The sequence below is a fragment of the Excalfactoria chinensis genome, chromosome 7, assembly GCF_039878825.1.
Source record: "Excalfactoria chinensis isolate bCotChi1 chromosome 7, bCotChi1.hap2, whole genome shotgun sequence".
NCBI classification, from domain to species: domain Eukaryota; kingdom Metazoa; phylum Chordata; class Aves; order Galliformes; family Phasianidae; genus Excalfactoria; species Excalfactoria chinensis.
Window position 1 is genome coordinate 8,903,120 of NC_092831.1, and position 26,340 is coordinate 8,929,459.

General features: G+C 38.5%; 1 protein-coding gene across 2 annotated transcripts in view; it reads left to right on the plus strand.

Moving 5' to 3' along the window:
• Positions 1–26,340, plus strand: part of MYLK (myosin light chain kinase) — a 179,737-nt gene that overhangs the window by 107,752 nt on the left and 45,645 nt on the right. For both annotated transcript variants that reach the window (XM_072341613.1, XM_072341612.1), the window contains exons 13-18: positions 71–268; positions 1,414–1,660; positions 8,440–8,520; positions 8,880–9,775; positions 19,157–19,273; positions 20,892–20,981. In XM_072341613.1, coding sequence (XP_072197714.1) covers positions 71–268; positions 1,414–1,660; positions 8,440–8,520; positions 8,880–9,775; positions 19,157–19,273; positions 20,892–20,981 — 1,629 coding nt within the window. The remainder of the gene's footprint in view (positions 1–70; positions 269–1,413; positions 1,661–8,439; positions 8,521–8,879; positions 9,776–19,156; positions 19,274–20,891; positions 20,982–26,340) is intronic.

Genomic DNA, 26,340 nt, shown 5'->3' on the forward strand with positions numbered 1-26,340 from the left:
GTCATTTTCTTAATCAGAGTTAGGGGGCAGTTGTGTATGTCTCTGATTTGTGTTCTTTCCTATTTTTCAGCTAACCCATGTCCTGAAATTATCTGGCTGCACAATGGGAAAGAAATACAGGAGACAGAAGATTTTCACTTTGAGAAGAAAGGCAATGAATACAGTCTGTACATCCAGGAAGTGTTTCCCGAAGACACAGGCAAATACACCTGTGAAGCCTGGAATGAATTAGGTGAAACTCAAACACAGGCTACGTTGACGGTGCAAGGTAAGTAAAGTTCTTCTCCACCACAGGGAATGCTAAAAGGAAATCATTCTAATGTGCTGGAGGAGTGTCTATTTAAAGCAGATGAGTGTTTATAAGGTCTATTTTGAAGGGTGCTAGGAGTTCAGTCCACACATCTGAATTAAAAAGGATATTGAGCAGAAGCAAGGGCAAGAAAATGATTTCACTCTGGAACATTATGTAACTATTTCAGAAATGCATTCCTGAGTCCTATTCCTGGGGACAGTGCAAAACTTCTGCTAAGTGCAGCTTCAGATTATAATTATGAGGCTTACTTAGCTATGGATTTAATGTATACCATTTAATGATGGGTATTGTGTTTTTTTTCTTCCTAATTAAAGCACTGGGTATTTGGAAAAGCTGTCTAGGAGCCAGGTATCTTCGTTTTAATACTAGTATTGTAACAGCAGCTTATGAAGAACATGTGATTTCTGCAGTTTGAGAAGCAAATGCACAAAATAAGGCTTTGAATCTCTGTGTATGATATAAATCCCACAGCACAAACACTGAAGGGACTTACAGACCTTCTGTGATTTGGGTATTCATTACCTTCATAACCCTAGAGTTTGTCTAATCTTGCTGTAAGCCAACTATTTTCCTATAGTCATTACTTATGCTTTTACTATTTTTAGCATAAAGGATCTTAACTCCAGCACTGCAAAGAGCTCGGCCTCAGGGGGTAGGCCTGTGCAATGTTGTCACTGTCTTCCCTGAGCTCTAGGGTCAGTGTTTTGAGTTAAATGCAGTTTTATGCAATTGTTAATGATTTATTACATGATCTCTGAACTAAACAGCAGTTATAGCACCATCAGTTGCCCCTAAAGCTATTCCTACCCATATTCTCTAAGGACAAATCTTCAGGATTCCTTTTAGGGCAGCTTTAAAGTCCTTTTGGTTTGTACTTAATATACTATATTGAGCCAGTAAAGTGCCAAGTAAATGATTAATTTTAGTACCAACATTAAGTGACTTCCAAAATTAAAGCCTGGGTTATTTTCAGGTTAAAAATGTATCCTCTGTGTGTTCAAAACAATTTTGCTTTGTTTGCTTCACCTGAAATTAGTTTATTAGTTACTTTCAAGCTTGGCATATTCTCCTGATTTGTAAACTCTGTTTGTAAACTGCAGAACCTCAGGATGGCATTCAGCCCTGGTTTATTAGCAAACCAAGATCAGTTACAGCAACTGCTGGGCAAAATGTCCTTATATCTTGTGCCATTGCTGGAGATCCTTTCCCCACCGTTCACTGGTTTAAAGATGGGCAAGAAATAACACCAGGAACAGGCTGTGAAATCCTGCAAAATGAAGATATCTTCACACTGATCTTGAGGAATGTACAGTCTCGTCATGCGGGGCAATATGAAATTCAGCTCAGGTATGTTTACTGTGAAAAGAGTTTGTTCCCTTGGAACAATTAGTTATATTTACCCTAAAGCTGCAATTTCTGCCTGAGCAAAAAAATTCCCTTCTATTTCCACCAAATGATAAAGTACTAATGGAACTAAATATTGTGGAGGGATTAAAAGATCTAATCAAACAGAAAGAGGAAATACATGAAGAGTCAGAGAGGGCAAAACAGCATTCAGTTTCTTTTGGGATCTTGAAAAATAAAGCTTTGTTGCAGTAATGTAGGGAACAGTTTGGGTCTTTAGCAAGAGAAACCACAAGCAGTGTTTTATTTGAGTCATTTTTTTGGGTCATTTTTAGCATTTCTCTGGATATTTGTAAGGTTGCCTGCTTTCCATGGAACAACCTCACCAAGAAGGCCCATTCCACTAGATTGTATGACCCACAAATTTAAGCAGAGAAAATGTTTCTCTATTGTTTTTGAAATGTTTGAATTTTATATAGAAGTTGGCTCATTTTACCTTCCACAAAGTGCTTGTAGCATTTTTCCACTATAATGGTGAAAACTGGGCCTAATTACATATTTCCTGAGTGGTTTAAAAAATGAAATGTACAGTTTTAGACAGTTAAATGTCATAATTCTCTGCTATTTACTGTGCTTAGATGTATTGCCTTACATGGCTAATATCTGTGACTTTCTTTATTAAAATGTATTTAAATGTCATGGACAATTGAATCCATTATACTGTAAGGAAATTCTCTGCTCTGTATGCAACTTTTTTAGTCCAAGCTGACTAGTCCAGTAGACAGTTTAGACAGATACTGTGCAACACTACAGAACATTGCCATTTCAGTTCTGTGTCACTTGCACTTGTCTGCTTTATGGTGTTTTCTGTCCTCTTCTCTTCTCTTCTCTTCTCTTCTCTTCTCTTCTCTTCTCTTCTCTTCTCTTCTCTTCTCTTCTCTTCTCTTCTCTTCTCTTCTCTTCTCTTCTCTTCTCTTCTCTTCTCTTCTCTTCTCTTCTCTTCTCTTCTCTTCTCTTCTCAAGGTATTTTTGTTTCATATCCTTCAGACGAGTACAAAATTCAAAAAGTGAATTATTTTTTGCTTTCTTGCACATAAATTACTCATCTTCTTAATTAGAGGAGGGGGACATTTCTTAATCAGGTTAACCCATTTAGCCCCTAACCAGTGAGTTTAATTTTGTACAGTTATGGCAGCCACAAACAATCCTTGGTGTATTTAGTTTTTATAAGTCAGATAAGGTAATTACTTTTCAGCAGGGTGGAGTGCTTTAGAAAACTGTAGCTGGTGTGTATCAAGATTTCCTAGAAAGAGGTTTCTCTACAATTAATTGCAAGTCCTATTACTAACATTTATGTAGATACAACAATATGAGCTGTGACCTAACTTTTGGAGAGAAATAGCTGGGGAGTTCACAAAGATCAATGCATTCATGTTGGCTTATTCTAATCCATAATGACTAAAGCTGTGTTGCAATTAGAGCCAAGGGAATCTCTTTTTACCCTTCTCTCCTTTGTAAAAGTTCTGTTACTGTTCAGGAAACAGAAAACTGCATACTTTTAGGCAATTTCTTACATACTATGAATAATAAAGAAGTATCTGCATAAAGAATAAAGTATCAGCCTAAGGAATATTCACAGAGCTAAATGTTAGCTATGTAGCTTCATGTTTCCGGTACAGCTACATCAACTGTCAGCAGAAAATAATCTCATCTGAATAGATTTTGAACTGCCAGCATATGTCTTTAATAGATGATTGAGAATTGTTCATGTATTCAGAAGCAATCTGTACCAGTGAGTAGGAGATCTGTGTTTAGTTTCTTTCTCTCAGAAACTCCTACAAAGTCCATTAAAAAATGTGGAATAACTGAGAAACCACAAGTCAATTCACTGAGGAGTTTATAGAGAAGCTAACAATATACAGTGGGCTATTTTAAATCACAGTCATTTTCTTTTCAAATTAAGTGTTCAGCTCCTTTCCACATATTAATTTTAGAAACATTTTGCATAACTGATTTTAGGGAGTCATTCTCTCTCCAATTCCTTTGCTTAGTTTGGCCATGGTTTCCTGCTACTTTTAATTGTTTTCCTATTCTCCATTATTCTAAGTCTTGAATTCTGTTCTTCTTTCTTCACATTTCTCCTTTAGTGTTGGCTGTTCACAAATTAAAACTTTGGTTTTAAAAAGCGGAGTTTAACAAAAGATCTTCCCTAGTTCTTTCTTCTTCCATAAGTCAGTGTCTCCATGAAATCACCACAATTAAATTGGGAAAAAAATATATATCAATTTTTAATTCAGAAAATCTTTTTCTCCTCCTCTGCATTGCATCCTTCCAGCGTTACCAGCATTAGGATCCTTTTATGCCAGTGTGCACCTCTCAGTCAATATATATGTCTTGAGTGCAAAGGGAAGCAAAGAAATTGGGAGTACTGGGCTGAGACTGAGTTTGTTGAGCAAAACCTTCATCTTTGTAATGGTAGACAGCACGAGACCTCAGAAATCCTCCTGTAGTTTCTAAGGAAAATCATCTGCTTTGTTAACCTTTGTCTTCTTAGAAGCTGAGTATTTCTCTTCTCGCCATCTGCCATAAAAGTTTGGTTAGTATATATTAACCTTATTTAGAGATTTTGAAACTGTGATTAAAATCAGATGTAAACATTCATTTTATTTATCACTAGTGCCTCAAATACTCTCCAGTTCAGGTAATATAGATAGCAGTTGTAAGATTACCTTTCATTACACCACAGTAAATGTAGTTCTGTCTTTGTGTAGGTTAGAGGTTGCAAGCCTTGTTATCTGCTCTTAACACATCTGTTTTTAGAAAAGGAAACCACAGCTTCTCTTCTACCCATTCCATTCTCCCACTCAATGTTTCAAAATGCAAATAAAATGAGTAGTGGTTTTAGCTATAAACACCCTCAAGAGAGGTAAATCAGTGGATCCACTTTAAAGCCAATAAAGCTGCTCTCTATTAGATCTCTCTGTTAGATCTGAGATCCAGTAGATTAGTTGCATTCTTTAGGATGAAAACCTCAGTGGGCTCAGAAGTATATTTCTCTTGAACCTAACTCAAAGGAGTTGCAAAACTTCATGCTGAGGCTTTACAGGTATCTGTACTGAAGCACCAGCTATAGCTATAACTTATTTATCATTGTCAGTTAAATCTTTAAAGATGTAATATGCTCTGCAATACTTGTTTCACACTTGATAGGCCAGTTGGAATTACCAACATGTCCTCACGTTGTAATTATCTGTGTGCTTTTTTTCCCTCTTCTTCCAGAGTGATTCCTAGGAATACATGAACAATAAGTCTCATCTAAGGTTCATAGAAAATATTTGAGTAGATTCTGCCAAGAAACTAATATTTCAAGATATTCTGAACATAAAAGCCATTCCAGGGAAAACTGATCCCACAATAGGACAGGGAGCTATTTTTAAAATTGCTTCAGGCTTTGCAGCTGGGGCTCTATTTGTTTTTGTTTGGGCATTTATTTATTTATTTATTTATTTATGGTGGTGTTGTTTTTCTTTTTGTCTTGTTTTGTTTTGTTTTCTTACGTGTAAAAGTTAGATCACGTGCATGAGCATTATACAGAACAGTCCTGCACAATTCAACACAATGAGATGACTGATTGCAGCATAACTACTAAGCTTAGCTTTTTCCACGTCTTATGTTATTCCACAGTAACAGAGCCACTGAGGTCTGTCTTTGTCTAGGGTTTTGTTGATACAATCCCAACACAGAGAACCTCATGTTCCAGAAGTAATGTTGTTGCCAAGCCTCAAAACAGCAAAGACCTGAAAGACTTGGAAGTAGTGCTTATATACTGCAAAACTCCGTTTTGTTCCTAACTGTCCCTATGTATCTTGCCTCGCTTATATTAGGAAACTGCCTAAGTGTAAAAATATTTACAAAGCTTCCAGAAATATTCTTGATTGAATTTTGCATTTAAATCATCCCAGTCTTTAATTTTTCTTAACTTGTTTCTCTTTTTCCACGTTGTGATCTCCAAGTTGTTCAGTCTTAGTAAATTCATTCTTTTTTAGACTATGAAACTGAATTCACAGGAAAAAAATATGTTGTTCCTTCTCCTCCAATCAGAAACTAAACTCCTTTTGATTTGACCTGAGGAGATCACAGGATAAGTCAGACACAAACTCAAGACTTGTATTCAGTGTCAGTTGTCAGTTATTTGCTTGAATCAGAAATAATAATTAAGGCTGAAAAATGACCTTGTGAATAATTTCTCCATCTAGGTACTTCTATGGCCCACTGTTGCCATAATCTGCATGTATTTCCCAAGGTATTAAAAATAGAACAAAATGATCTCCTGCATTCTTTCCCTCTCCTATATTTTCCAAACCCTGTAAAAAATAGCTTAGTTTAGAGAGGTCTGCTTGGCCTTCCTTACTTATTTCTTTGCATATGTGAAGGAAGGATGCACTGTAGGAAGTGTGTCCTGCAGAAATGCCATTATCCTTCACAATCAGAACTTTTAGATCCCCCTCCTGGTGGAAGATTGCTCTCTCTGTTACTTTATCCTCTCCCACAGGTGGCAGAGTTTTTGTGGGCAAATATTTTTTCCACGCAGTCACGACAGAAGCTGAGCAATGGAGCCTCACTATGTGATGTATGCTCTGCATTGTTTGTACTTCAGTTTGCATGGCCTCTCACTGTTCATCAACTTTGGATTGGTTTTAAGTCCTTTAAGAGTGTGTAGTTGAGCTCCACTAGACTTACGAGGAGAGGTATCTTAGGACAAACCAACAGCCTGATAACAAGCTGTGGAGCTGGGAAAATATTTGAACAGCTTAAGGGTGCTTCTACTCATGATAAAACTTCAAGAGAACCAGGAAAAAGGATAGTGAATTTCAACATCTGCAGGAAGTGGCAGTTTGAAATGCATTTGGACAACAGGCTTTTGGCAATGCTGGTATCTTGCATTGAATGAAATCATAGAATCCTAAGAGTTGGAAGGGACATTTAAAGGGAACAGGGACATCCACAGCTAGATCAGCTCGCTCAGAGCCTAGTCCAGCCTGGTCTTGAATGTCTCCAGGGAGATAAATGCCATCATTGAATTTTGGGACACCTGTGCTTCTTTCTATTTTTCTTGCTTCCAAATGGAGGTCAAATATAAGCAAAAGTAAGAATGGCAGGTCTCACTGCATTGACCTGGGAACTCTCTTGCCATTTTCTGTTTTGTACTGGAACATCCTCTAATCTTTTCTATTGAAGGATATTAGGATTATTGCTTTGAGGGCCATCAGTAACAGTTTCTAGTGTACACAGTAGTCTGTGTGTTTTAGATGTTGAAAATATTCCTATGACTTCTCCTTGTAAAGATTTCAAGGTCAAATTAGGTGTACTCCTTCACTTTCCAATTCAGTAACTTCAGCCAACCTCTGACATTTCTTCTTGGTGTTAAAGACTTTATTTCTACACTGTACTGATACCTGTTTCATTTTCTAAAGCAAAAGAGAACAATGGAAATCCATCTGAAATGGCAATTGAACTAACTTATTACAAAAGCAACTTTTTGCTGCATTTGTGTTAATGATGTCACCTACTACACGACTCCATTGCAAGTTGCAACTGAGTTGAATTATAACTTAGTCACACAAACAGAACCATATCTAGGAATGCATTCTCATGTGCTATTTAAAAACACATCAGACAATACATTTATGGGAAACTAACAGAAAGATACTCCTGCGTCTATGTTTTAAACCTCAGGGCAGAGATGACTTAGAACTGTTCTAATCCACCAAGAGCCTTCTGAAAGAAGAACAGGGTTGGGGAAAAGCTGCCTCTCTTTCCTTTCTCTCCCCAGTTCATGTGATTTTTGTCCATGCCCAAGAAAATACTTTCAGCAACAAAAATTGGTTTTGTTTTCAAAAATCATCCAGGAGTTTGCAGTCCATTTGCAAGCTTAAACTGGGAAGGACAAAAGTGCTTTTATGTACAAAAGATCTCTCTAGTGTTTAATCAATTTAAAGGAGTACAGTGGGGGTTTTTAATAGTATTTTAGGGAAGCAGTGGCAGCAGTTACAGAACTGCTGCCTAGAGGAGTTAAAATTTGCTTTTGGCATCTCCTGTGTTAAGTAGAGAAGAGCTGCTTGGGACTAGAAGAATGATATAAAGCTGTGGGAGGAAGTGTGCAGAGGGGGCAGGGGGAGTGTTTTAATGAATTCTTTAATGGGAGCCCTTTTCAAAAGGCATCCGTGGTATTCCTCTGCAAAAGGAAGAATAAGTACTCAGCACCATATATGGTGACACTTTTATGTTTTTTAATATAAACATGCCCAGGCTGGAGCAATCCATGTAGATGGGATTTACTGATTGGTTGTGCTGTGGGGGAGGGAAGGAAATGAGACCCTGCTTTTAATGTCTTAACATTAGGAAACTTAAGAGCTTGGGCTTGAATAAATAAACAATAGGCAGAGTTGGAAAGATTTTCAACTTTACAAAATAGCCCTTTCCTCTGCCTCAATTTCCCAGCTTTTGCATTTGTTTTCCTTTAGCATGTTTGTTTTCAGCTGTTTCATTCTGTAAATTGCTTTGATTTTTGTTCAGGAAGTATGCTGTTTCCAGTGTAGACAGCGAGAGATCGGGAAATGATATTTGAGATAGCTTGGCTCTGAGTAAAAGGAGACCAAATCCACTCAGTCAACCACTACAATGCCACACTGGTTTTGAGCTGTTTTAGTCACTTAGCTGAGGAAAGTTACAGTTTTGGAGGGAGAAACCTCAGCTTTTGTGATTTTGCTTAAACATTTTAGGAACCAAGTTGGAGAATGCAGCTGCCAGGTGTCTCTGATGCTGCGAGAGAGTTCAGCTTCCAGAGCAGAAATGCTCAGAGAGTGAGTATTTTTCCCAGGGACTTGCATGGGTGGGTTCTATTTTTTGCTCCGTTAATTCTCTGCCCTTACAGACCCAGGCTGGCTGCTGTTCAACCTAATCCCCAAATGTGACCCAACAAATTGTTTTCATCATACAGGCTAAGCACATTTTACCAAGCCAGAGTAGAGAAGATCTTTTTTGTTTGTGCCCTTATATGGCTCCTGAAGTCATCATTGATGCAATAAACTAATGGAGTGTGCTCCTCTAATCAACCTCCCCTTCTATAAACACATTTTGTTCCTGCTCTGAGATTGTTCTCTGACATTTTTAAACCAGCCCCTTTCCTGGCTGTCTCTTTCCTTTCTTTTTCGGATCATAGTGGGAGGGAATCAGCCAGCCCTGGAGAGCGAAGAGATGGTGGAAATCATGGTGCACTAACGTTTGGTAGAACAAGTGGCTTCAAAAAGAGCAGCATTGAAACCAGAGCAGCTGAGGAAGAGCAGGAAGACGTCCGAGGCGTACTGAAGAGGCGAGTGGAAACTCGGGAACACACAGAGGAGAGCCTGAGGCAGCAGGAAGCTGAACAGCTCGATTTCCGTGACATTTTAGGCAAGAAAGTCAGCACCAAAAGTTTTTCTGAGGAGGATCTGAAAGAAATCCCAGCCGAGCAAATGGACTTCCGAGCAAACCTGCAGCGGCAGGTCAAACCCAAGACCTTGTCAGAGGAGGAAAGGAAAGGTCATGCTCCTCAGCAGGTGGACTTCCGCTCCGTGCTGGCCAAGAAGGGCACCCCAAAAGCCCCACTGCCGGAGAAGGTGCCACCTCCTAAACCAGCTGTTACAGATTTCAGATCTGTGCTGGGCGCAAAGAAGAAGCCCCCTGCAGAGAATGGCAGCGCTAGCACCCCAGCACCAAATGCCCGTGCCGGTTCTGAAGCACAGAATGCCACCCCCAATTCTGAAGCCCCTGCTCCCAAACCAGTGGTGAAAAAAGAAGAAAAGAATGACAAGAAATGTGAACGTGGGTGTGCAGTGGTGGATGGAGGAATAATTGAGAAAAAACCTGAAAACAAACCAGCAGCAAGCAAACCAACACCACCACCAAGCAAAGGAACAGCACCATCCTTTACAGAGAAGCTTCAGGATGCTAAAGTAGCAGATGGTGAAAAATTGGTCTTACAATGTCGAATTTCCTCTGATCCCCCTGCATCTGTCACCTGGACTCTAGACAACAAAGCCATCAAATCATCCAAGTCCATTGTCATCTCCCAAGAAGGTAAATTAATTGCATTACAAGCCAGCTGGGTGGCACTCTGTTATATCTGACTCATGATTAATAATATTTAGCTTGTTAAAGGTAACGCAATACTTTATTTAAGTCCTGTGCCAGTAACTGATTCCAGATGCAACTTTTATGTTATTTCACTGAAGTATACAAGGAACAGCAATGTTTGACGTTTCTTACAGATTCTCCTTTAACAGCCTACAGATGTAATTTTTATAAAGTTTTATAAAGTACTCCTTGCATTTCTAAATGTTGTTTACATTGCTAGCGCTGGCTAAGAAGCTGGTACATTACGTTTATTTTAGTTAATCTTTAAGGATTTAGAGTGCTGGAAACAAAATAATATTATTGATGTTTTACAAATTGTGATTTAATTCTTTTGTATATTTAATATTTTGGGCTTTTATTGCATTAAGAAGCAAAGAGAGATTGTGTTATAGGAGGAAATTACTACAGCTTTGAATGATGTACTCTACATCAGATTTGAGAGTTGATTTCCAGTGTACTTAGTGCCCTGTCACAAGGAATTAAATACATGCTTTTGTTGTCTTTAAAGACACTCAAGTACTTGTCCATCATTGGCATGATGACTTTTAATTAATTTCAGGATAGTGCAGAATTTGGTGGGAGTCCTCAGAGAATACTTACTGTTGTCAAATTGAGTCATTTTTTATATGCCACATCCTGGATAACCAAACTCAATAGATTGTTTCTGTGTGAAATTTAATATTGTATCTAGGAAAAATACATTTTCCTTGTGACACAAATAGGAAGGATAAATGACAATACAGAAAATTTTCATTACTTCATATTTGTTTCATAAAACACATAGCAAATTATAAGGAGAGTTACATTGTCCTGTACATTATATTAACAAATTTCACACTTAAAATAAGAGTCTTAGCTTGACATGGGGATCTACACTCACAATTTTGAATCATTCATTTAATCCAGAGTATTCTCAATATTATTAAATGAGAATCAAATGAACACGCACATTGGTTTACCACACTGTGAGCCAAGCACTGAAGCATGAGGATTTCTTTAAGTGGATACAGTCAGAAAAACATATTGTATTCACATAGAAGAAAAAATAGTAATAATATCTGAGTATTATATTAAGGAGGTAAACTAAGAAGATGGGGAGAGGGAAATGATAACAGGTGTACTGTGTCTGTGCATATCTAACGCAGCATGAGAATTCTGTTTGTGAGCATATGATGATTTTCACAAGAGGGGACCTACAGGAATAGGGGTAATCTCATCTGTAGGAGAAGCTGACTGAAGGAAATGCCAGCCTTGTGAAAAGCACTGACAGGATCAGGAAGGTGGGAAACTACATTTTCATCACCCTTACATGGGAAAAAGTGCAAATAGCAGGATTACAAGAGTTTTCTTGGAGTTGTTTAAAATGAAATTATGTATCTCAAGGATCACATCTCCTCTCCAACCACACAAGATAGCATCTCTCTCAGAGAGAAACCGGTTGCTAGATCATAAAAGATCACTATCCCATGAGCCATGGGGGAGCCTTTTGGATTGTCAAATCTTTGGTGTAGTGGTAATGCAGAAAGTTGTTTTCTTGACTGAGAGAAGCTGAGTTATTGACTGTTGCAATCCCGCAGCTCGTATTTGCTTTATGAAATGGTACTGTGGTTGAACAGAGAAGCTGTAGATTGTCCCTCCTTGGGAGTATGCAGAAGTTGTCTAGACATGGTCCTGGACAGCCTTCTAGCTGGCTCTGCTTGAGCAGGGGGTTGGACCAGAAAATATCCTGGAGGGAGGTCCAGAAAACATCCATTTGCCTGTGCCGGGTATGTGGCATGTTCCACCCAGTTGTCTAGACTTGGTGACTCTCTTGATTTATGTCACATCACAGAGCTGGCACTTTGTCAGCATGTTTTCCACTGAGGTGTAGAGTGAAGGTCACCAGTGGATCAGGAATCTGTTGTTTCAGGACAGTTTTTGTTTTTTTTTTTTCAGGGAACTTCCCAGTGAAGAAACTGTCCTTATGGTTTACCTGTATTATTACACTATTATCATAAGTAATTAAATAGATATGCATGATATTTAAAGTAAGTTCCAGTTTTCTTATAAGTTGATTTTCTCTTTTCCTATAATTAGGAGCATGTAAGTAGTTGAATAAACTAAGGGAAGAGAGGGAATAATTAGAACTACAGACTAGGATTGTGAAATAACAACTTCAGTGTGAATATTAGGAAGTATAGCTTGACAGAGAGAAAATCTCCATATGGATTAGTCTCACACAGAGTATTTGGAGCAGCTTTAAACATAGAGAGCAACAATAAAACTTGATGTGGTACACAGCAACCCAGTGCCAATACTCTGTCTTTTGCCCAAAGACATGTTCGTCAGGCCCGCAGGTGTTATATCCTTCAGCAACAATGCTTTTGGCCAACCCTGGAGCATCATTTAATGGGCTCAGCAGATAATCCTCTACAGCATCTGCAGCTGAAAGAGGGTTGAGCCTCTGGAGAAAGAGGGAAATTTAGAGCAAATGGACCTAGCTGACATTAATGGGCTTAAATAGTCCAAAGCTATCGTTTATTTCTTCTGTATGATTTCAGTCTGCTTGTGTCCCACACCAAAATCCACTGTGAAAGTGGGAATGTGTGTATTCTTGGCTATTTCAACTGCTGTTGAGCAGTGCTGCAGCACAGCTTCATTACTGCTTCATTACCAGTTTAATGGTCATTACTGACTCTCATACATGGAAAATGGCATACGTATATTTTCCAGAGGAGCATCACAGATGAAGTCTGTGTGGTTAGTTTAGTGATTTCCTGTTAACAAATATACTGTAGATATAAATGCATGAAAGCTGCTTTCAGAAGCGCTTGATAAAACAAGTGATGCATTTGGCCAAGAGCAGACTTAAAAATGTGCTTGTGTGTAAGAAGATAACTGGATAGGACAGCTAACTACTCCATTTATGTACTAACTCACTGAAAGTAACTTTCCCTGGTGCTTATTTCCAATGTGATACTAAGGCACTTTACCTGTTGAAAGCACTTCTTTTCACACCTTTGGGCTAGAGTAGGCTGATACTAAAGTCCTTGTCCAAAGCAGTTTAGCCATTGGTGAGCAAGAAAAGGGGAGATGTTGGCCCACTTATTTGCCATCAGAACCCAACATTTGAACACTGGGCTTAGAATAATCACTGGTTGTTAAGGTTTGCATATTTTTATTCCTTTAAATATCTGTTGGAGTGTCAATTCTGTTTCTGGGATAAGCACTAATGTTATTGTTGGTGGTTATTTTTAAACCTGTGAAATCTCAAACGGCAACAGACAAAGGAGCATGCTCAAAACATGGAGCTTCATGCATATATATGGGCAGGTTAGATGGGGTATGGTTAAGAGATAGTTGCTTTTAATATGAGAGAATGTCGTTTTGTTTGAGGTTATGGGGAGGCTTTTTATTTGGAGAAAAAAAAAAAAAAGAAAAAGATTTTAAGAAGGCTGTAGCAAACACTATGGTGGAGTTAGACATATAAGGACAGAGCAGAACAACAAACTTCCTCACACGGTGAACTCCTTCGAGCAGAATCCATTTTGTTTTAGATTCGCAGAGTGTTATCCTGTGCTATTGTCCTAATGTGACTTTTGGGCAGGAAAATCTGGATTGAAAATCTTTACGTGGTTAAAAATCTGGTTTAGAACACAAAAGTGAAAGGGCTTTGAGTGCTGCCATTCTTTCTAGGCTAGAGATTTGAGATGAACAATGAATATAAGTACAAACTAGCAAAAAACTTTCGGTTTTGCTGAGTCACCTTGCTATGCCTTTTTGGCTTAGTATCATGTGACTGTATAAACTGAGGAAAAACTACTCAATATAGGCACAGCTGGCATTAGTGGCGTAGCTTAGAAAATGCCCAGTTTGTACTGCTTTGTGCTAAACACTGCAGTTTTTAATTTCTCAGTGTCCTGGCAGCATAAAGAGTTGGTAATCCTGTTAGCAGTAATGCCTCAACAACCTTCTCGTGACTTAATATATCTCTTCCTATCAGTTGTTCTTGTCTGTGTCATTCTAACTAGGATCTGCCATGACGTTTTGGATTTTTTTAATTAGCGTTGAGCAAGAATTTGGTGTACAATTAACACATTTCTGTGTACTGCTCAGAGTAGCTGGAATCTGCAGCTTAAAACTCTTCTTCATAAAGTTTAAGTTTAGGGCAGTTGTCTGAACATCAGTTCTGATGCAGCAGAGACTCTTGATGAGTCAAGCTCCTACTAGCTTTCTCCCAGTAATGCACTTTGTCTAGAACTTGGTGGGGTTTTGTTTGGTGATTTTGTGTTGGTTTGTACTTAGTTTTGGTTTTGTCTTTTTAATTCTGCTCTTCACTGTTGTGTTCTGGTTTATTGCCCTATGAAGAAAACAGGTAGCAGAACCATATTTCAGCATCAGTGAGATAGAGGTCATCTTCCTACTGCTGTGTTTGCTGGAGATAATTGTTCCTCTTTCTGCTGCGTAGTGGGGCTCATATTTGCTACTTCTGTGCAAACCTTTAAAGATTCTGAAAATAGAGCATCCCTTGTTGCTTGTCATTTCAGTGTCTTAACCTGTATTACTTGTCATTTCACTGTCTTAAACCCCACTTCTTTGAGTGAATAGGACTGAGATTGAAAATTAGATTGTCTATGAGGTGTGCTCTATTTTTCTTTCTCTTTCCATTTCCAACTGTCTTTTGACATCTGTAAGCTTTTCAGCATTTAATGTAGATATAATTCTACGTCATGGATTAAGATATGGAATAACTTTGGTCCTAGATTCTGGTCACAGAGGAAGTCTGCCAAAAAGTGATGATCTTCCATTGTCAGCTCTCCTTGGGTTCATTATTTTGGCAACTCTAACTCTACCTGCACCTGCAGGTAGTAAATTAAGGTGTACATTAAGAAGAGTGTGTCCAGCAGTTTGAGGGAGGTGATCCTTCCCCTCTACTCTACCCTGGTGAGGCCACATCTGGAGCACTGTGTCCAGTTCTGGACTCCCCAATTAAAAAAAAACAGGGAACTCAGAGAGTCCAGTGGAGGGCCACAAAGATGGTTAGGGACCTGGAGCATCTCCCCTGTGAGGAAAGGCTGAGTGGCCTGGAATTGTTCAACCTGGAGAAAAGACAAAAGTGGTATCTTTTCAGTGCTTGTAAGTATCCAATGGATGGGAGTCAAGTGGATGTGGCAGGATCTTTTCAACACTCTTCAGCAAGAGGACTAGGGACAATGGGCACAAATTGGAACACAGGAAGTTACGTACAAACATGAAGAAAAACCTCCTTACTTTGAGAGTGATGGAACACTGGAACAGGCTGCACAAGAGGTGGTGAAGTCCCCTTCTCTGGAGATATTCACAACTGACCTGGATGCTTTCCTGTGTGCCCTACTCTAGGGAACCTGCTTTAGCAGGATTGGACTTGATGATCTCCAGAAGTCCTTTACAACCCTTACAATTTTGTGATTCTGTGAATGCTTTTAATGCATTAAAATAATATTAATTACTAGCAGAAACATGAGATTGTAGTCAGTACTTTCCAGGTAAATCCACTTGCCCTTTTTAAACATGACTAGGGCAGTAGCACATATTTGCACATTTCTGCACAGTTAGTGCAGGATTTAAATTTAAAATTAATAGAAATAATTATATATTAATTAATAATATATTTATATTAATAAATTAATAGAAAATTTAAAAACAAACAAACAAACAAACAAAAAAAACCAACAACCAAGAACGATTTATTACGAAACTAATACCAGTAAGCCAAAGTGTTCTTCAATAAATTTATTATGACTCCTAGGCACAATTTATTATGGCCTAGCATTTAATAATATTGCTAAATACTCTACAATCCTTTGTCCCATGGGATACAAGAGAGAAGGTCAAAGTAACTTCAGTTTGTATTAGAGACAGGAGTCAGGAGTTAAGCTATCTGGATACCAGAGCAGGGAATTAGATGCAGGAGCTGTTTTTTGTTGGTTTGTATATTTGTTTTATATCTTACGTTCACTTTCTACAGAGTATCATGGAAAGAATGCAGAAGCCTAGAGATATTTTAAACTGGTTTGTGCTATTTCTGAGCAAGTCAGAAAATCCTTTAATAGCTCAGAATGCAAGGGGAAGGCTTTAGGTACATAAACCAGAGCCTCCAGTAAGTTGTAAGCTTCTGTGGCTGCTAAGGTCTATCTAGAGCTTCATCAGTTCTGCTAACTGGAAGATCCAAGAGTTTGTGTTTACTCTAACCCCCACTCTGTGGTAGTGTTTTGAAGTCTGTCAGTGAGCTGATTCCTAAAAGAAAATAATAAGAAGAGGAATACTGGGACAAAACTGATTGCATATTCTTTTAGTTGGCTGGAATTTGTGAAGTGCCAGCATTCAGAATTCCAACTGGAGTAGCCTTTCTGAGTTTTCTTACATATGCTCATTTCAGGTCATAAAGAGTTTTTGCAGAGGAAATACCAAATATTGCATTGAAAGACATTTGGCCCTCTAGCCTCAGGGATCCACTGTGGCTCTAGATCATAGAACACTGGATTTCTGGGAAGTTTCCTATCCTTATTAGATCTCATCAAGTTTTGCCAATTTGTTGCTTTTATTTTCTGTTGTTAGTGGTTGTGCTTTTTTGGTTGGTTGGTTTGTTCATTTGTTTCATTGTAGTTTTCTAAGATAAGATTTCCACAGCCATGTTCTCTCTCAGCCTCCCCTTGTTCCCCTGACCCAGACTGGCTAATATCTCATTGGATCTTAGGCCAATTTCACACTATGTTTGGGTAGTTCATAGCTTCACAAATGCTAGTAGCTAAATAAAGGAGAATAACCGAAATTATCTCATGTTCCCTTCAACCCCTCTACTGAGGGCAGAATGCAACCATTACATCCAGTGGTAGAAACAAGCCCAGCAGTCCCAATATACTTTGTATTTTGTTATCAGATAGTCACTGGGGAATATGCTGAAGTGAAGGGAAATAAGATACAGATTATTGCTGTAGGGATGCTGAAGTCAGGAGACAAAAGCAGCCCTTGAAAAATCAGTTTTCTCCTATTCATTAAATGACTTAATTCAAAATAAGGAATAAAAAATGTATATATTCTTTTGCAGTGGGCAGGACCGATGTTACTTCATAAGGACTCTCTTTTTTAGAGGAGTAAGCCAAAGGCAGCTTTGATCAGACCTTGCTGCCTGGCCTGGCCAATACTGGGTTCTAAAAGCACAGCTAACAGAGTTCTGAATGCACATAGCAAGTAGAGGATCATCATGAGAAAATGCCAAAATTCCTGATTTTAGTGTAATAGTGGAGAATGACTTATTGTCAGGCTGGAGACTTCTTGTCGTGTTTCTGAATCAGGAAGTGTTTCTTGTAAGACATTAACATATACAGCTGCAGCACGCTGTATGGACAGCAGTTCAACAGTAGAATGCACATAGGTGGCCAGAGATCTCTGTCACACGTCATCGCTTCATAGTCTGCTTTTTGGCAAGAGCATTTTTGGGTTATAATATGTGACCTTTTCTAAGCATATCCTATAGATTTATGCAAATTCTTAGATTATAAGTTCTCTTTCATTTCCCCTCCAATTTTCTCTAAGCAGAAGAGCCACCTGAATTTATATTTGCTAGATGCCTGAAAGAATACTTTTCTAATGTCTCTCCTCCATTTGGAACAGAGCTGCAGCTCGTGACATTTTTGGCTCAGCCTAACTCATGAAGATGAGTTGACTCAGGGAAGGCACATGGCTTTTCTCTTCACACAGTGGTTGGCTGCACACAGCCCCTGTGAGTGAGGGGTCAGCGCTCCAAAGAGTTTTCTCATTGTTTTTCAGGGGGAAAATTGGCATTATTTACAGCTTCTTGATTGTGTGGAGAATGAGGAGGAGGGAAACATTCAGTTTTTTCCAACCCATATGTGTCTGGCAAAGCAAATATATGGAGAATGGTTTGAAATTTTTTTAAAAGATTTGCTTTGATTATATTATCCAGCTTTACAATGAGGAAAAATCTGAGTCCCAACAGCGTAATTGCCACATCAGAGCTGTGATCTAGTCTCCAAGAGGAGCTGTTAAACTGCCAATGTTTTTCTATTGCCATCTCTTTCATTACAAATGATAGACGTGATGAGGAGCTTGAGATCAGGCACTCTGGAAAGTAGAAGGCAGCTTCCAGTTAACATTGAAAGAAAGGTGGAAGGTGACAACAGATGCTGGGAAATTTCCTTATGTCTCCAGACTCTTAGAAAAGGTCTGAGAAGGATTATCTTTACATTTCATCCATCAATTAGGAGAGTCTGAGAAAGGTAAATGGAGGAAGAAGATACTACTGTGGCTGAAATAAATGAAGGGTGCAGGCATTCTGGGCAAGAGAACAACAGTGTCTGAAGTGCACAATATCTCAGACTGTGTTTAGGGCACAGGTCAGGTGTTCTACTGAGGAAGGAGAAAGACAACACTTAATGAGGAATATTTGGAAGCTGAAAGTGTTTTAAGTGGGGTTTTCCTTGGGAATCAAAGCACATAGTTGTTCCAAGCAATGAAAGTGAATGGAAGGAATTAGGTGAACCACAGTTCTCCTTTGTCCCCAACCAGTGGGAACATCTTCTGTTTTGGTTCACAGAGTTTTATATTTTAAGAGGAAATGTATTTCCCTTGGGTCGTACCAGATTCCCTTTGGTAACTACTGAGCTTATGTCGCATCCTGTTTCTACATACCCACTGAAGTCAGATTTTGCTTTTTTTCTTTCAAATGGAATGAGTTTGATGCTGTGACCAGCATGACCACTGTTTTTATGTTGAACTTTTTAACAGATGCTTTACAATATCAGGTGATCATTCTTTGATGAATTCAGACAGAACAAAATGGCTCTCAGTTCCATTTTTAAACTTGGCCAGCAAGTTAACATTCTGCCTTCAAACATGGATGCTTATGGGAGTGCTAGAGATAAGTCTGAATCAAGATGTTGCAGATGGACAGTTTATGGAAGTCCTCTTCTTATGCTACCTGCACTGCTAGCATTTTTTGAGAAGTGAAAAAGTGGGAGTCCTTTTCGCTGCTGTGAAATGAAGAACATTAGCAAAGATTCTGCTCTGAGTCTCCTCTACCATTATCCATTAACTGCTTTAGGGCTGCAGAGACAGCTTTGAGAATCTTGGGGAGCAGTGACGTGTATCCACGTGGTTTTATTTATTTCAGCATTAATAAAGTTCTGACTCTGATGTTAAATTATTAAGGTCAACACATTATTATTTTTTTCTATCAGTGAATGTCAACTGTAGGAAGGGATTGGTTCATTTCATGCATTCTGCTCATTTTATGGACTGCATCATGATGTCTCTCTTATTTGGTCTCCATTTCCATTGTATTAGGAACACTGTGTTCACTAACCATTGAGAAGGTCATGCCTGAAGATGGGGGAGAATACAAATGCATAGCAGAGAATACAGCGGGAAAAGCAGAATGTGCTTGCAAAGTGCTTGTGGAAGGTAAGTAGTTTCCTGGATATAGAAAAAGCCTCTTTAATTTCATCCTTCCTTCCCTTTCTTTCCCAGTACCAGCCTTTATGAACCATGCACACAGAAAGTATCTCTGCCCACTTCTCTCCATTTTCAGTCTATACAGTAATTGAGTGTGTTCCATAACGGAGCACAAGCAGAGACAGTGCAGACCCAAGGACTCTGTTTGCTTTGTGAAATAATCTATATTCTCCTGCTGCTCACTGTATTTCCACAAGGATTGCAGAGCTTGACTTGTTTCTAAGCTATATGCATTCTTTAAAAGCATATGTGGGGAAGCCTGGCTTATTAGTCTGTCTCAACTCTACTCCATATGGCTTCTCAATTCTTTGCATTGACTGAATTATTTTTTTTTTTTTTTCCCCTAGTGAAAGGGAGGAAATACAAATTAATTAGCAGCTCACTCTTGTCTGCTGGGTCTTAGAAAGTGGACAATTTGCTAACAGGGGAATGCTACTGGATAGCCCATGTCCATGACTGGCAGAGGGGAAGGATGCTGTTATTTGTAAATTAGAATTGTGATCTCAAACAACAATTCAGATTGCTCCTTTCTACTCAATCTGCTGTCAGCTTCCCAGACGATGATTTTTAGATTCCAGAAATAATCTTTAATTTTATTATATCCATTTTGTTTCCATGGACTCAGATTTTTATGTCTGAGGAATATTTGACTTCAATCATCAAAATAGTTCTGGGACTAATCTGTAAAATCTTAAGTGTGTGGGCTCAGACCTAGCACAGACTTCTCTTAACTGTTTGGTAGGAGATTCTGTCTTTCTCTATTAACTTTTTAGAGAATACAGTTTTCACACTCTGGTACCTAGAGATAGGTGACTCAAATGGGTGATTCCATAAAATTTATGCCATCTTTTCTCCAGTAACAAAATGTTGAACAGCTGTCTCCTGTACAAATAATTTGAAAGGTGAATATTTGAAAGCTATAAGCTGATAGAGCTATTGCTGCAGTCATAATCCTGAATTGGGATTCTTTTTTCTGAAGAGAAGTGCTGGGATCAAGCAATCTAACAAATGATGCTCATTAGAATTTGTTACCTGAAATGCTCTACGTAGGATAACGTTAATGAAAAACATTTGCATCTGCTGCTTGTGTGTCTGTATTGTATGGGAACATACAGAGGAAACGCTGCTTTGCAAAGTGTGCTTGTCTATATGGTTCATATAGATAATGGAATAGAAGAATGACATGAAAGAGATTCTTTAGGGTGAAATAAGGCTTCAAAGATGCCTTGGCTTCCCTATTTCCCTTTCATGTCTAGAGCAACCTTATGCAAATTGTGTTTTGTTATATTGAGTCAAAATGGGCCCACTAGCTTTGATGGTGCCTCTTTTTTAGTTCTTCTCTTGGGCTCTCAGTGCAACCACTCCCATAGAGAGATTCTCCCTGCCTGCTCCCTCTTCATTTAGGCATGTGACATTCTTCAGCAAGTTTGTGCAGAAAATTTTGCTTGAAAAAAAAAATAAAGGCCAATAATTTCCTCCTCTAACCCTACAGAAATATAAAACCAGGCAGCTTTTCATTATTGTTTTTTAAATAGAATTTGTATTTTATTATTTGTTTTGATTGTAGATACCTCATCCACAAAGGCCGCAAAGCCTGCTGAGAAAAAGACCAAGAAGCCTAAGACCACACTTCCCCCTGTGCTGTCAACAGAAAGCAGTAAGTGACAGAGATTTTAATTACTTTCTTTTTACTGGAAACAAACAAGTGCTTTGGATTCCACAGCCATACCCTTCTGTTTACAGGCATAGTATTAGGAGCTTGTTCTGTTCCTTTAACCCTGCACATAAGGCTTGTGAACTGTGTTGCTGTCTCATGGGGATTAGAAGTAAGAGCTAAAACCATGAGTTCAGATCTAGCCCACTCAGTTCTCAGTTTTCTATAATGATGCAATAAACTTATGACACAGATTTCTTTTTGGCTGCCTACCAAAGAGCACAGCAGTTTGCCTGCAGTCATGTTGTATGCAGTGTAGACAATGCATTGTCTTACCATTGGTAGGTAAAGTATCTTTGCTGAATCATCTTGCAACGTGATCTTTTTTTTTTAATAAGAAATTTCTACTACTGCTTTTGAAATGAAATGCTCCTAGCACACATATCTCAGGTGTCAATGTGAGTTCCTAAAAAAGGCATAAAGACAGAATTCTAATGGGAAATGAAACATTTAATCCAGCTGTGGCCTCCTTTCAAAAGAAAAGAAAAACAAAAGTTCATAATCTGATTTTCCAGCATGGAACGTTTTCAGCTTTTTTTAGCAGCTGTCAGGAATCAGTGCAATTTTGTATGGACTGATGATCACAGGTAATAACTGTGCCCCTGGAATTGTTATCTTATGTGGAGTTATGTCCTGGGTTACAGCTGTTTCTTAGTTGCTTGCAGAGCATTACAACTTTTCCCTTCTACGTATTATTTAGGAACTTGTGAAGGTTCACACCAACATGCTCCGCCTCCGTACCTGAGCTTGAAATGCTCTAATCATAGAAATCAAGAACAACTTTTTTATTTTTTCTTAGACATGAAAGGAAGTTTAAAACCATTCAGAGCTCCACAGGACAGTGTTTGTACAGTGTTTTGTATGCACATACATTTCACAGAACCCCAGAAAGGTTGAGGATGGAAGGGTCCAACTCTTGCTCAAGCAGGGACATCCAGCGCAGAGTGCCCAGGGCTATGCCTAGGGGGCTTTTGAAGCCCTCCAAGGAGGAGACATCACAACATTTCTGGGCAACCTGTGTCAGTGCTCTGTCATGTGCTCAGCACAGAAGTGCTTCCTGATGGTCAGAGGGAACTTGTTTTGCAGTTTGTGCCCCTTGGCTCTTGTCCTGTCGTTGTGCACCACTGATAAGAGCCCTGGCTTCATCTTCTTTGTGCCTTCCTGTCAGCTATTTACAGACACTGATACAATCTCAATCAGCCACTCCCCACAGTTTCCTCTCATCCTCCCAGCTGTGTTATCAATTGCAGCATCCCTGAGAGAATAGATGAGTAGGAATGAAACCTACATACAGGGATACATGCCCTGATCCCCATCCTAGTAGAATCACTTCTTGTCTTGCTGTTGATGTTAGTGAAAATTGGATAGGAGGAGTAAAACAGAAGTTCATAATTCTGGATTTAGTAATAAATGGGAAATGAAGATGGAAATAATGGTGGCTGTTTTTTTTAAAGAATTCCCTTTTTTTCAAAATAGCTTGAAAGCATCTTTTCTTTTTCACTGAAAACAACCAGGAAACGAGAGAGAATGCTGGCATATTTAATTTTAAAAGGATTTGGTTGCAGAGATTCCAAGGGTATTTTCTAGCATCTCAGCCTCAGTCTCTGGAAGACTGCCTGAAATGAGAAAAATATACAAAACTGATCCAGTAGACTTCATATTTTCAATATGAACTGAAATCCCTTTCAGATGTAGAGAAGTTCCTTATCTGAAAGAGAGTGGGCTTCACAATTCAGTTATTTGTACATCTTTTCCAGTTCTCTCCAAAAGAAATCATGATCTAATAAGCAGATAAATTTTTACTAAGTGCTCTTCCAGTCTTTGTTGCCACATCAACTCATCAGCAGTCCTAATGGCAAGTGGAAGGAATTACCTGGAAGAAATAGCAAGGAAAAATATCCTAACTATGCCACTGAATAAAGTCTGTATTTTGAGTAACTGTTTCAGTTCTAAACCTCTCACCTGTTCCTTTGAATAGATTCTGGAGAAACAAAGACATTACATAGCAGAAATTAAATAGACTGGGAATGTTTAGTTTTAAAAGATATTACTGAGATGGAATATGATACAGTCTATAAAATGATGAACAGCCCTGATCTCCTGTGCTAATCATGGAAAAGAGCAAGAAATGCCATTTCTGGTCAAATTCAGAAATGAAATGCCATTAAATTCAGGGTACACTTCACTACACTTTGCTTTGTTTATTCTTCCTGGATTTATAAGATTGAAGTCTATGAAATCACAGCAGTATATTCTGTATGGGTATAGAAGCTGTATACTTTATGTCACCTTAAGAAATACTTCTCAGAAAAAATATTTCATACTGTCCATTTTCTGTAAGAAAGTAGAAGTCAAATTTCATATGGTGAGCATCTATGTCAACATTTCCTCCCTCTGGATAATGTATAAGAGATTCCAAGACATTTGCCCTAGTAGGAACCTTCAGGAAATCTGATGGAAATCAATTAAATTTTAGTTCCTGAAAGTGAAGATCAATATACTTCTCTTTCTGAAGGAGAATCAATGTTATTGGCATACTAATCTGTAGACATTTTCTCACTCTGAGAATTGTTACTGCCCCATTGACTGTACTGTAAAAGGAAGAAACTGCATCCCAGTAATTGCTACTGAGGAAAGAATGGGTTTTAATGCTTCAGAAAATAACCATCTGAAGTCTAAGCATTGGATCAAAGTGTTTGAAGAGAAATGCTGGTACTTGAATTCAGGCTGAACTGCATTTCTGGAAAAGAACATCATAAATATAAATATGTTAGACAGGACTTCTTATCGTATTACACATTCATTGCTGTGGAGTTGAAGACAGGGTGAGTTCTAAGCATTTTAATTACCATGGAAAAATTGTGTGTCAGTGGCCCAAGTGATTAGCACACAGTTCTGTGATCTGCTCTTCAATAAACAATCTTGTCAGAGGATCCAAATCTGCAAGCACTACTGTAAGAAAACGTCACATTAAATATTTAAGCTTGATGAATTTTTGGTTGATTTCTATTCTTTCAATATAATATGAAAAATGGCATGGAGGAATATGAAGTGTTTTAAAATCAGTATAAAACTTGCCTATTTCTAAGAGAAGAACTAAGTTACTAAGGAAACAACTATTCAGGTGAAAGAAATTCTCCTAATTGCAAAAATAAGACACAACTGCAGAGCAGATGTGGTCTGGCAACTGTGCTACTGCTGCCTTCTTTGGTCCCTAGAACTTTCTGAGATGCATTTAGGGCTGAATGAGACTACTCAAACCAGTTCCCTCAGCCCACTCCTTTATCATAAGGTCCATGGTACTCTACTTCTGACTGCTGCAAGATCCAAGTTCTCTTCACGGTGAATGTGAAGTATCCATGTCTCTATTTACTGTGTTGGAGCAACATGAATTTCACTGCCAGAGAACTCTCTAAGTGAACTTTTCCAAGGAAAAATCAGTCTCTTTTTTCTAAGAGAAGCTGAATCCTCCTATTTCAATATATGTACTTAAGATTATCTCAAACTGTTATTAAGACCTAGATACAATTTCTCTGGAAGTCTGAACAGTGAGAGGTGGTGAATGCATTTCTTGGGATTAGGATCCAAGGGTGAAGAATTACTGTGGCACAAGTCCTCACAACAAAGCTGTGTGAAACAACAGAGTGGTGGTAACTGTGAAGTTTGGTTGCCTTCCTACATGAAAAGAAAATTCAGCAACTGTGCTTATGAAGACAGCAGTGGGAGAAACACTAATTTGTTGTTCTCCATGAAGTCCAGTCCAGTACTGCTGGCTAATGCCCAGTACGCATTTTGATTCTCTGCCAGGTTACTTTATAGCTCACACCACTCTGACATTTTCTGAGTTAATATTGGCACAGGACAATATTTTCCACGTGTTTTTCATACGGTCTATGCTACATAGCTGTATGTTGACCGAAGAAGACAGAAATGTTTATTGATTGTCTTATGCAGAGGAAAATGAGGGTAGTTTTTGCAACGTGCCCTTGAACTGAGGAGGTGCCGTTTTAAATGCTAAGTTACTTTGAGTCTACTATTCTGCATTGCTGAAGCTATGAGTATGCTAGATCTCTCCTTACTGGAATGCAAGAGTGAATATTTCTTGGATTATTTTTTTTCTCATGTAGGAGGCTAGATTATTGTTGTTTTTTTTTTCAATTTGAAGACAGTCTCTGAGTGTTTTAGAAACTAAGTTTGGGATGTTGCAACAAAATGTTGGTAGTTTTTAATGAGAAAAATAAAAGCCATTAAAAACTGCTGAAACGTGCAAACTGAAAAAGAGTGACTTGTGTGGCATTTAGTTTATTAATTTCCTCATGTCGTCACATTTAACCATGAAGTTTTCAGGCTACTGTTGCTGGTGCATTGTCAGTGTTGGTTTTCTCTGTAGCAATTAGAATAGGTTTGTGAATGCATTAATAAGTTGATAATTAATTATGTGTTTTGTTTTAGTGCAGTTTTAGCCATCATCTTTTCTCCTAGCTTATCTGTTCTGAGAAATACCTGTAGTAAGTTTTTGTACCAACAAGGAAGTCTGTGAGAGAAGCAAGGATAGAATGGAATAAGTCATTGCCTTAAATGCGAGGGTTTTACTTTTCTGTACTTCTTAGTCTCAGTCACTTCATGCCTTCTAGCACCAGAAATGGTTAGTGGAGACAAAAACTGTCTCCTTTGTATCATACTCTGATGTCTGGTCAGGAAGAGGTTATACTGTCTTTCTACTTATGTTTAACAGAGTTAGGTGCTTACTCTGCTTACTTACTAGCAGAAATCCATCAGTACAGAAGATGTGCACACAACTTTTAGACTTGTCCCTAAAGGAAAACAGAACTGGTTAGAAATGCTATCTTGAGTACTGCTGTTTTTTCAGACTGTAACAGAGTTCTACTTCGTGCTTTCTGAAAGCAAGTTGTACAGACAGCCATTTCAGGGGAGGGCTATGCTTATTTTTAGTAAAATTCCAAAAAAGGAAAACAAAAAAGAAAGAGGCTTCCGAACATATCTGCTCTCATGAATTCAGCATCAGGGCAAAGAACTTCACAACCAAATGTCCCACAGCTATCGGTCTGTATGGAATCTTTCCCTTTTTTAGTGCATGTGCCCCCAGACACAAGCTCTCTAAGAGGCAAACCTGGCTATAAAGTTATGTAAATACCAGCCTTGTGATGTTTACATTAAGTCATTTCTAGAAGGCAGATTCATTTAAGGAGGGAATATTATGTCCTTTTTTTTTTTTTTCAGGCTGGTTTTCAGCTTCAGCCTTTTTCAGTGTAAATATCGTAAGAGAGGAAAGGTCTTTTTT